Source organism: Diplotaxodon limnothrissa, linkage group LG9, assembly GCF_057381915.1.
Source record: "Diplotaxodon limnothrissa isolate DT_005_m linkage group LG9, D_limnothrissa_male_GT1.1, whole genome shotgun sequence".
Taxonomy (NCBI): Eukaryota; Metazoa; Chordata; class Actinopteri; order Cichliformes; family Cichlidae; genus Diplotaxodon; species Diplotaxodon limnothrissa.
Window position 1 is genome coordinate 33,253,727 of NC_140604.1, and position 11,767 is coordinate 33,265,493.

Consider the following 11,767-nt stretch of genomic DNA (forward strand, 5'->3'; position numbering starts at 1 on the left):
GTCTTTTAGTGGATATGTTTGTATACATGTATTTATCATAAAATAAAAAAATATTCTTTGTATTATTGTAGAGTCTTTACAACATAAAGCACTGTTAATGTTATTTGGCGCTTTGTAAATAAAATTTAATATTGAATTGTACTGAATTTGAGTGTTTTTATATGATTTATGATTGTTGAGCATTTTACTTTACAGTTATGACTGAGTATCCATATCTGTGAAGCGCTTGAGTAATTTTCTTATTTCATCTTTTTAGTTGCTGGATTTGGCGACAGAAGGACGAGCCAGTGGGAGTGAGACCTCCCTCGAAGTAGATTCGTCTTTCCACATTTTTTCACAGTACAGTGTGAAGCTGGTGTGTTCTGTTTCTTTTCCTACCTCTTCATTAGGGCCTTTGGATACTACCACCCCAAAATCCTTTTTCTTTTGATTTACTGAAACTGTTCTCTGATCCGTTTGTAGGTTAAAGATGGCGACATGCAGAGATGACGAGTGGGCAAAAAACGTATGTCACTGTATAATTCTTATATAAATCATGTTCACTGAGAGACGCTGTCCTCTCAACATTCTGCATCTAATGTAAATCAGTAATTAGTAGTGGCCTATTGTAGCTGACAGTTTTTCAGCTACATCCTCAATTTTTTTAAGATGTGGTCACTTTCTCAATTATGTAATTTTTTTCTAGGCAACATTTCTTGAGTGGCAGATAGAATAAGCTTAGATCTAGGCCTGAGGGTGTAGCCGGGGGAAGGCCTCAGCCGATCCCACTCCACGGTTTGGTACGCACGTGATCCGAAGATTCGAAAAAGAAAAAAAAAGTATTTGTATGGTGCGCGTGATTGGTCTGTCAAGCGATAGTTATGGTCAGCGCTAGCGGTCCAAGTGGCGGAGCAGAGGATTTAAGCAGCCTTTTGCTGCCCGATCCGACCGGGCTAAAGCCATTACAAAAGCTATTGGGGTGTTTAGCTGCAGACGGGAGGCCGTATTCCGTTGTGCAAAACAAGCGGTTTAAACTGTGATGAACGTGCTTGAGCCACGCTATGATATCTCGTTGTGCGTCCACTTCAGTGACAAGATGGTTCCAAGCATGTATGAGCAGGAGAAGTTTAAAGTTATGGCTGAACTGTCCCAGGCTTCTTCTGTTGCTCTAACTACAAATGGGTGGAGCTCCAGGGCAACGGAAAGCCACGTGACTGTGACCGCTCGTTATATCACAGCGGAGTGGTAGATACAAAGCCCTGCACTGCCCTATAGATTACATTAGATTAGATGAAACTTTATTTATCCCTCGGGTGGGTTCCTCCGGGAAATCCAGTTTCCAGTAGCACAGCACCGACAGAAGTCGCAGAATGTGAGCAGAAATATACCATATTTACACATATATAAATACAGAGAATACAAAAGGGATAAATAGAATAAATAGAAATAAGAATACAAGGGAACGGCACATTATTGTGAGTCTATTACACCGTTGGATATTAACAAAAACTATTGCACAGTGAAAAGGCACTACAGCTTACTTGTTCCCCCCTCCTTTGTCCCCGTTTTCCCCCCGAGGAGTTAAACAGTTTGATGGCGTGTGGGACAAAGGACTTTTTAAGTCTGCTGGTCCTTGACTTTGGGAGAAGCAACCTGTCACTGACTCCTCTGGTTGTTTATGGCCGTGTGCAGAGGATGCAGAGGCTGCCCAGCCTGGTCCATAATGTCCATATTGCACCTTAATTTGTTTTTATATAAGTGCGTGGAATGAGTCTTCAGTTGAATGATTTTAAATAGGCAAAAAATACTTAAATAAGTAAATGGCGAGTCAAATTTATGTCTTTTTTTCTGTTTTTGCTGATCCAAAAATTGATCCGATCTGTGATTTAAAACCGTGATCCGATCTGAACCGTGAGATTTTTGATCCGTTGCACCACTAATAACTGATGCTGCTAAAATGAGATTTAATTGCGGGGATTTTGATAAAAAGAGCACTGATTGGATGGGAGGTGTAGTTTGAAGTGGTAATCCATGGAACAAAATGAATTCCAAGTGGTCAGGGTGCTGGTACCAGGGCTGTTAATGATGGCTTCTTGAGATGGGTTGATGCTGGGCTTTAAATTTGTTTAAATATGATGTTGCTGAAAATGGAGCTACTGTTGTAAAATCTGCCTCTGCATGAGGAACCAAGGTTCTGAATGTGTGGAGACGAGACAAAGAGTCAGGAACAGTATTGTGGTGGCTTGGATTGTGTCCTGGGGTCCGTTCTTCGTACCTCGCTAAGTAAGTTAGCTGGATGTGATTGTTGACGATTTCGCGTGATCTTGGATCGTTCGGTTCTCCGAAGCTCATCCGGGACTTGCTGTCATAGCAACAGAGCCGTAAGCGTAAACCTGCTCGGGAGCAGGTTTACTTTATGTAAACAGGATTAGATCGCGGCCACGCAGGTATGTCTGCTTCATGTATACGAAAGCAACAGCGATATTCCACCACTGTTTCACCATAACTAAATATTATCAATGTAACTAAAGATAATGCAGCACTTGATCCTTTTATTGATGTCACACAGATACATACAGGTCATTTCCTAACAAAAGGGAAATGTACTATTAATCTTTCTATTACATGTATGTGATTATTACAGATTTAATTCATATTTCACAGTAGTAATTGTAAATTACTTTGTGTAATCAAGATGAGAGACCACGGCTATAAAAGCGAAGGTGGATTTGGGAAGTCTGTCGCAGCCATGTCCTGTCCGTTTACGCGAGCCACCCATTGCGGAAGGTGCAAGATTGATAAGGAGAGTCCTCAGAATTCAGCGTATATTGCGGGATAGACAGGATCCTTTAGCTCAGCGCGACAGTGTGCTCATAGAGAGATATCGATCTTCCCGTGAGGGTATTATTCACTTAACCAACTTGTTGACGAGGGGGTGCAGGACCACCACCTGTCTTTTTTTGCTCTGCCCTTTTCTTGGTTGCTGTTATGAACAAACAAACAGATTATTCCAGGGTCTCTTTCCAAGAGACGAAAAGCAATATAAGTGATAAATATTACCATTCTGTAGAATATTCTCATATTTCACTTTTACTTGTTCCCATGTTCTAGTGGGTCCTGTTGTGGCTCTAATGTGAAAGGGGATATAATATAACATATTATAATATAATATAATGTAATATAATATTGGACAATATAGTGTCATATGATAAATCTACCCTACCACCTACTGGTGTTGGCCAGAGGGGCCGATGGCGCGATATGGCAGCCTGGCTTCTGTCAGTCTGCCCCAGGGCAGCTGTGGCTACAACCGTAGCTGCCTCCACCAGTGTGTGAATGTGAGAGTGAATGAATAGTGGCATTGTAAAGCGCTTTGGGTGCCTTGAAAAGCGCTATATAAATTCAATCCATTATTATTGTTATTATTAAATTACTTACGAGTTTAATTTGTCAGCAACTTTCTGCCAGCCCTCTCTCCTTGCTTTTGCAGCCTTTGCAGTGTTCCCTTGCGTTCTGATTAAACTCTGAAACTCCTGAAATCCCTCAATCAAGAGTTCTTGCTCTGCTGCCGAAAAATACCGAGCGCGCTCCTTCGACATTTTCGCCGACCAATCAAAGGGTTGCCGATCAATGTTTCTACTATCGATGCGTAGCCCCTGTTAAGCCACCCAGTGATCTCACATTACTTCATCCAGCTGTACTAATCGTCAACAACAGGTGTGTTCGGGGAACCGGAATAGCGAGCTCAGAGTTAGCGCGATGATTTGGTCTTGGATGTAGTAAGCGAGGTACGAAGAACGGACCCCTGCTCTGTGAGGATTGGTGAGTGACCGACTGTCATCTACGACTATGAATGAAGGAGATGAAGGATGGGGAGTTTCTTTGGCTCTTTTAATTATATCAAATTCTGCAAGGATTTCTAAGTGAATAAGAATTGAAATTTTCAATTTTCAGTCAAGTCTCTGTAATAAAAAAAAGCAATGATTTTGTAGATTTTTATAAATAGCTGAAGATGACTGGAAACACTTTTAGAGGTACTGGTTAAATGTAAAAGTTCATTCATAGTAGTGATGTGTGATACCACTGATTTCCTTTCCGATCTGATACCAAGTAATATTCAGGGTTACTGATGATACTGATCCGATACCGATACTCTGTACAAAAACGTATTTTATTTATTGTATCTTTTATTGTATCTCAAATTAGCTTCATTATGATTACAGGACATCAGATTACTTGTTCTTATCACTTAATAATGCAGAATTCATCATATGAAATAAAAAAAAACCTTAAGTTGTGCGCTATTTGAACACCTTGCCTGCCTGCAGCACTTAAGGACTCCGTGAGAGACGTCTGTCTCGCCCTAGCAACACCTGTCCCTGTCCACTCCTCCTCTTCAGTTCGCCTCAACATACGCTCATCATATCCTGTGATATGATTTACTCTGAGGTGTTTGACGAGGTTAGTGGTGTTGCCACAGCACCTCACTTTTTTGCCACATGTATCGCAAACCACGGCTGTTTGTGGATGTAAAATACGTCTGCACATAACTCAGCCATTGTTGTGAGTGCGCACGCCAGTGGCTGCGAGACACTTATACAGCCGTATTCCGCACATGACTATGAAAGGCGGAAGAGGAAGTAGTTTCTTCCAATGTAGACGATCCAAATGTTATAGTTTCTTTCCACTGTGTTCCTGTTAGTGATAAACTACAAATTTACCCCAAAGTACTAAAATATCAATATTTTAATGTGAGAATCGATTCTAGAACATAAATGATTGGTATAGGAGAAATCGATATTTCAGTATCCATCCGCACATCATTAATTCGATCATAACAACCCCTAAAACCGGCAGAAGGAGCAGCATATTATTATTATTATTATTATTATTATTTATTTTATTATTTTTTTTTGGGGGGGGGGGGGGGTTTACAGCTGACTGTCATAAACAGAGGTGATGCCATTCCAGCTGGTGAGATGTCATCAGAGCTGTAGTTCAGCTTTGATAGAGCTGTCCAAAAAAACTGTGTCGGTAAGAGAAGGTTTAGATTACATGGGTGAGAGCAGGTGACAAAAGAAAGAAGAGAATTCAGGGTTTGTGCACAGGGTGAAGTTCAGGCGTTCGAAAAATGAGAACAAACAGCCTGTAGTGTGGGAAGTCATATTATAGTTATACACTTGTTATGAGGAGTAACTGGAGTGGTCTTGCTCCCATCGCCAGTTAAATTCCATTCCATTTTCTCTTTCAGATATACCCTGTGACTAAACAATCCAAATCTAATCGCATCGCCCTGATGATCAATAATATAAAGTTTCATAATGACAGCTCGGACAGACATGGAGCTGAGAAAGATGACCGGGTCATGTTCAATCTTCTCCAAAGTCTGGGATACCAGGTGGTACGTTATAATAACTTGACTGGAAAGGTAAATTTTTACTGGCAGACAATGTTTATTCACTTTCACTGTCAGTTTTTAAAATTGATTGAATAACCCGTGATGATATTTTGTTCCCACAGCAGATTGATGATGCTCTTACTCAGTTCTCGCAGCATAAAAAGCTCACCCAGACAGACAGTGTGTTTGTGACCATTATGTCTCATGGAGACATGGGAATTATCTCTGGCACTGACAGTAAGGCGTTTAAAACTGAGGAAATTTTTCAGCACTTAAACGCAAAGAACTGTCCAGCACTGGTGAACAAACCGAAGATCATCATCATTCAGGCCTGCAGAGGAGGTAATTCTCATCTGTCTTCACATACACAATACAACACATACATATATTTACTGTCCAGCATAACTGCTGATATGGATGCAGACCCCCTGAAGATGAAAAGATCAACTTTTCATCTTTCACAAGTCTGTGTTCCTTGTTTCAGCTGAGAGAGGATCGGTGGATTTACCTCTCCAACAGCCTGTGCACACAGATAATATCAGAGCTCTATCAGAAAACTTTACCAGAGCTGTCAGAGTTCACATCGAAAAGGACTTCATCTGTTTTCATTCCAGCACTCCTCGTAAGTTTTCCTGCTTCCTGTGACAAATAAGTTTTAATAAACTTCAGTTAATAATCTGTTACTGTCTGTTTGTTTGCAGACACAGTTTCATACAGATCAACATCAGATGGTTCTTTTTTTATCCAAACACTCGCTGATGTGTTCAACAAATGGAGCCACGAGTATGACATTGAAGAACTGTTCAGAAAAGTAAGTCTGATGACTGGAAGCTTTTGTTTCTTTAAATGAAACCTGTGACTGGGATCATTTGTCCAATAATAAGTGGTTCCCTATAGTAATCTGATAGACAGCTGTATAATAATCCACAACAAAGACATCACGGCTTTGATCACTGTCATTAACATGGAGATGTCTTTGTCATCCATTAAATATGTCACTGAACTTCAAACAAAGTTTGCGTTTCTGATAAAGTAACCAATACAGTCAGAGACAAATATCTCTCACTAATAAAGGCAGCAAGATCCTTAAGTTAAACTTTGTTTGGTTAGTGACCAAACTATTACTTACCAGAAAATAATACGCAAGAGAATGATTTCTCCACGTGTATATATAAAATATATGATATAATGTGGTAAAATAAAATACTAATGTAAAGTATCAAGCTATGAAGTCAACAAGCCTCTCAATAGTGAACTGGATATAATAAAACTAATTAGATCTGTTTGAGTTTAGAAGATTTGATTTGCAGTACATACTGTAGGACACAGATAACTGGAGTCAGGGACTTTTTGCCATAATACAGTTTAAACAGTGTAAACTCTTATAGTTGTTTTTTGGGGGAAATCTCTCAATAGAGATTAAAATTGTTTGTATGCTGAGATACAGACAGGACATTCATTTTTGTTATAGCAGACACTTCAACCCACCATCTCTGGAACATGGTTCAACGCCGAATGCCCGGTCAGAGACATGAGATTGTATTGATCACTGGCATGCATCAGGCACACACTCTGGCTGGCGAGTAGGGATGTGGTTCTGAAATTGATACAAGTAGGAAACAACATAAACATCTCTTTCAGTGATTCAGCATCTTTCACTTGAAAGTGTTAAAGTCAATAACAAAATAAAATATAATATTAACTGTGGAACAGAAGTAGATATACAAAGTGTCATAAGCACTTTAATGGAAAATGCCTGCATCTCTGTAGGACTGTAATATTTTCTGTAATATGAATCTGTGTGTCACAGTCTGGCTGAGGCAGACTGTATGAATTGTGAAAAGGACTCAAATGCAGATCAAAACGAACGTGAACTGTGACGTGGATTAACAAAAATGAGCTGTTTATTAAGGCTGGCAAAAATAGATACAAACAAAGGACATGTGTGAAACTAAACAAAAACCTAAACTGGGTGAACTAAAATTAAACATGTAAAAACCTTAAACATGGAGAACTGGCATGGATACCTGGAGACACGACGTGGACTAGCAGACAACCTGACAAGGAATGACTGAAAACACACGAACTAAATACACTCAGGAGGATAATGAGGGACATGGAAACACATGGGGAAACAGCTGACACAGATGAACATAAGAACGTCACAAGGGGAGAGTAAAACTAAACACATTGAACATAGGAACCTCTTGAAATAATACAGGAAACATAATGAAACGCAGACATGAAACACATAAAGGACAAGGGAGGCTTAACACAGGGATTGAAAACGCAAGGGAAATTGAATTTAAAAATGAACTTAATGACCTAATGAACTTAAACATGAACCATAAACATCAAAATAAACTAAAACTCAAAACGCTGGGTCAAAAGACCCAGGATCGTGACCCTGTGTCTCTTAAATTAAGTGACATGTCTCCCACAGGTCATGCAGCACTTTGAATCTTCCTCCTCTGACTACCTGCAGATGCCAACAAAGGAGAGAAACACTCTGACAAAGCGCTTCTACCTGTTTCCAGGTCAGTTTACATTTTATCTGTAGTTTTATTGCTGTGATGTCTTTTTTTTTAGCATTTTTTTAGCATTTTTTGGTTGTTTAGTGGAATGCTTTGTCCTGCTTTCTTTCTGTCTTTTCTTTGAGGAGGGGGCCTAAAATTGAGGAACAAAAGAAATAAAGGTGTAGGAACTGGAAGAGATGGGTGGAGAGAGAAGGGGAAGTACTTTTTATAAGAAATCATTTTCTCTTAGTAAATTTGTGAAGACCAGTAGGGATGGGTATCGTTTAGGTTTTATCTGCTACCAGTACCAAACCGTTACTTTTGAAACAGTGCCGGTGCTTAAACGGTGCTCGAACCGGTGCTGAAATGAAATGTAAAGACAAATGAACAGAAGAAAATCCTAATGATTGAATTTGGACATGTGTAGCTGAGAAATCAAATCAAGGTTTATTCAGAGAAGACCAGAGGATATCTGATTTTAATTATGGAGAATTTCAAAATATTTGTGGAGAGCAAGAATCACAAGTATAGGTTTTTTGGATTTTAAAATAGCTTCTCGAATTTAGAGTTCAAATTTTACATTTAATCATATTAAACACTTTATACATTTAACCATTTCCTCTTTTTTTAAAAAGTGATAGATTAACTTGTTTCGATGACCAGTGTCAGCTTTTGGGAATCCTTCATGAACAGACCACACGTGTATACATTGTCACGCAGAAACAAACTGTCACATGCAAAACTTTAAGTGGAGAATGAGTGTCTCATGTTGTTTGCATGAAACTCACTACGATCAGCATCTTTCAGCATCTGTTGATTGTTTCTGGGGCTCAAAGCTACGCGCATTGCACACGCAGGGTCCTGCAGGACGTCGTTCTGCTTCTCTGATATTTATTTAGTTGGATGATCGAATGGAGAACACAAGAAGATTAAAGGTGGAGGAAAGAGGGAGAGACTTCAAAGAAAAACGGTGCTGCACCCTGGAAAAAAATAATTTCAAATGTACAGTTCAAAAACAAAAACTTTTATTTGTATTTAGATTTTTCTTCTTTTTGATTAACATCTGAGTTTTAAACAAACAAGTGTTTATGTTGTGGTTATTTGTGGCCTGAACATTTCTTTACTTATTTAAACCACGTCCTCTTTTCTTGAAGAGTTGCCATTTACCCGTTGTGGTGCAGACAGTGTCAGCGTTTGGGAATCCCTGATGAACAGACCACACATGTATACATTGTCACGCAGAAGTACAGACTGTCACCCGCAAAACTTTAAGTAACTCGAGAATGAGCGTCTTGTGATGTTTGCGTGCAGGATGAACCAGAATAAACAGGACAATCGACTGTTGAGGGAGTAGCAGCAGCTGCTGTTTGCTTAGTTGGCACATAACATTGAATAAATGATAGCCTTAAACTTTGCTACGGTACTTTTAGAATGACATGCATTCACCATTGCTCTTCAAAAACGCTGACTGTGGAAATCTCAGTATTAAAGCTACATTGTTCTAACCTGCGATTCCATCAGACGAATGCTTATCTGTACGACACAAAACACAAGTCACACACAGACTTGGTCTACTACCAAACCTAATAAAAGGTCACCTATATTGATATGTATAAACAATAAATTTGTGAGTATTATGTTGCTTCTAAGAACTGATAATTTTTCCTGATGTTTTTTGGGTGAATACAGAAACTTCTGATGCTCTTAAAAACATTAGACACCATCCACCCACTGACGTCTGAGGGATCTTGCCTCTCACTAATCCAGGTGATGCTATTTTTTTTACAAATTCGATTGGTCCCTGGGCATTTATACGGATCTCTTATTTTGACCATAGGTTACCATGGCAATGTATCCCAGAAAAAACTGAACCACCCACATAAACATAAAACTCAGGACTGGAGCTCAAGTTAAATCAATAAGGCCTCAATACTGCTTTGTTGGACAGGGATTTAGTGAAGGTGATCAGGACTGACTGCCAGCTACCAAAACCCTGACATGTAATTCTGACCTCCAGCTCTCCTTCACAGCTTCCTGCTTCCTGATTCATTCTCACAGCCTGCCTTCACTGAGCAAAACACCAAAGAGCAACGTAACAGGAGTCTGACAGAGAATAAAATACAGAGTTTGTGAGTAAACTGAACGGAAAGAAACAAACTGGTTATCATATACGGGACATGTGGTCGGTCTGACCCATGATAAATGTGAGCTCTTGCTTCTATATTGCTGCCCTGTAGAGGACATTATGGTGGGTCTGAGAAGTGGATGGAAATGGAGTACAACTTAGGAAAAAACCAGCAATGAGAAAAATGATGCCAAAACACACAAAAGACAAACTGAATAAATGCTGCTTACTTTAAAAAAACTGCAGTGTTTGTGGCAACACAAGTATCTGAAGGAACAGCTGCAGAAGTGACAGAAACCAATTTACTGGTGTTTTTCCTAAGTTGCAGTCCGTTTGACCTTTCAGGGCCACCATAGCACATACACTGTATGCTTTGAAAAATGGAAAAGCAAACTGAACTCATGGCTCTAAAGAGATTAGTGCTGGGTCCAATCATTTGGACCAGAAAATGTCTGAAATATTCAGTTAATAACAGTTTAGAATAAAACTCAGAAAGACTGTGTGTGCATCAGTTTATTTGAGCTTTCCAAGACATTTTGGATTCATTTAGGTTAATTTAATCAAAATCCTGGAAAAAGTGAAAAACAAGAAAGCAGGAACTGCATTTGTTGTTACATAATTACCGGAGCGGTCAGACAGCTCAGCGTTTGTTTTTATACATTACTTTTTGTTTCACTTTCTTTAACTATAAATCTCTGCCCACTTCTAATCTATGCTTTTTGAAAGCACCATGTTCCTTTGTTAGAAGCAAAATAGTTTAGATTGGATTTAAATGAGATCTGAAAGTTTATTAAACACAAAGCAAAAAACAATAAATCGAAATAAACTAAAAGGGTGAGATACTGGTGACGTGTACAGGTCGGCCACGCCGAACATTTTTCGAACATTCAGAGAGGTTTCGGGCGCTGATTGTCACGCACGCGTGTAAAAATGAAAGTAGAGACTGTGGCTCTGTCCAGGTCAGGAGCGAAGCTGAAAAGCAGGTCGGACATCGTCTGCTTCGTGTGTCTTGATCGTGGATTTGTAAAACCTGATGTTTCCATACTGAGGTTTTTACTGATGCGCCAAAACATCCCTTCGAAAATGTAGTCACAGTTTTTTCAGCTGTAGTCCTAAACCAGAACTAACAATAACAATATTAGATTAAATGTGTGAAAACACAGGTGAGAGTGAATCATTTACTTAAAAATAAATAAATGAGAGAGAGAGAGAGAGGCAAGGCAAGTTTATTTGTATAGCACAATTCAACAACAAGGTGATTCAAAGTGCTTTACAGAGACATTAGAAACAAAAACAAATAAAAAGCATGATTTAAAATTGATTAAAACAAGCAAACAAACAAGAAAGCAGGAACTGCATTTGTTGTTACATAATTACTGGAGCAGTCATACAGCTCAGCGTTTGTTTTTATACATTACTTTTTGTTTCACTTTCTTTAACTATAAATCTCTGCCCACTTCTAATCTATGCTTTTTGAAAGCAGCATGTTCCTTTCTTACAAGCAAAATAGTTTAGATTGGATTTAAATTAGATTTGAAAATTTATTAAACACAAAGCAAAAAACAATAAATCAAAATAAACTAAAAGGGTGAGATACTGGTGACGTGTACAGGTCGGCCGCGCCCTGCTGGACTTTGAAATGAACAAAAAACATTTCTAATAGCTGAGGTGTACATGGGATCAAGGTCGATAGGTGGTAAAGTGATTTTAAGCCATTTTCGTTTATATATTCTTAAAACTTACTGGTCG

The 11,767-nt window shown here is 39.0% G+C and overlaps 1 protein-coding gene across 1 annotated transcript; it reads left to right on the plus strand.

The window, feature by feature from the left end:
- Nucleotides 1-469: 469 nt before the first annotated feature.
- On the plus strand, nt 470-10,197 carry LOC146625943 (caspase a-like). Its single transcript, XM_085362218.1, has 8 exons — nt 470-505; nt 5,231-5,380; nt 5,500-5,719; nt 5,862-5,999; nt 6,079-6,188; nt 7,821-7,914; nt 9,911-10,022; nt 10,131-10,197. The coding sequence occupies exons 1-8, from the start codon at nt 470-472 to the stop codon at nt 10,195-10,197; spliced, it is 927 nt and encodes a 308-aa protein (XP_085218344.1).
- Nucleotides 10,198-11,767: the final 1,570 nt, after the last annotated feature.

Excerpts from the sequence above, each read along its gene's own strand:
- LOC146625943 (XM_085362218.1), top strand. The coding sequence starts at position 470 with ATGGCGACATGCAGAGATGACGAGTGGGCAAAAAAC. Across the intron at positions 5,381-5,499 it reads AAAGTCTGGGATACCAGGTG|CAGATTGATGATGCTCTTAC; the intron begins GTACGTTATAAT and ends TTGTTCCCACAG. Across the intron at positions 5,720-5,861 it reads CATTCAGGCCTGCAGAGGAG|CTGAGAGAGGATCGGTGGAT; the intron begins GTAATTCTCATC and ends TCCTTGTTTCAG.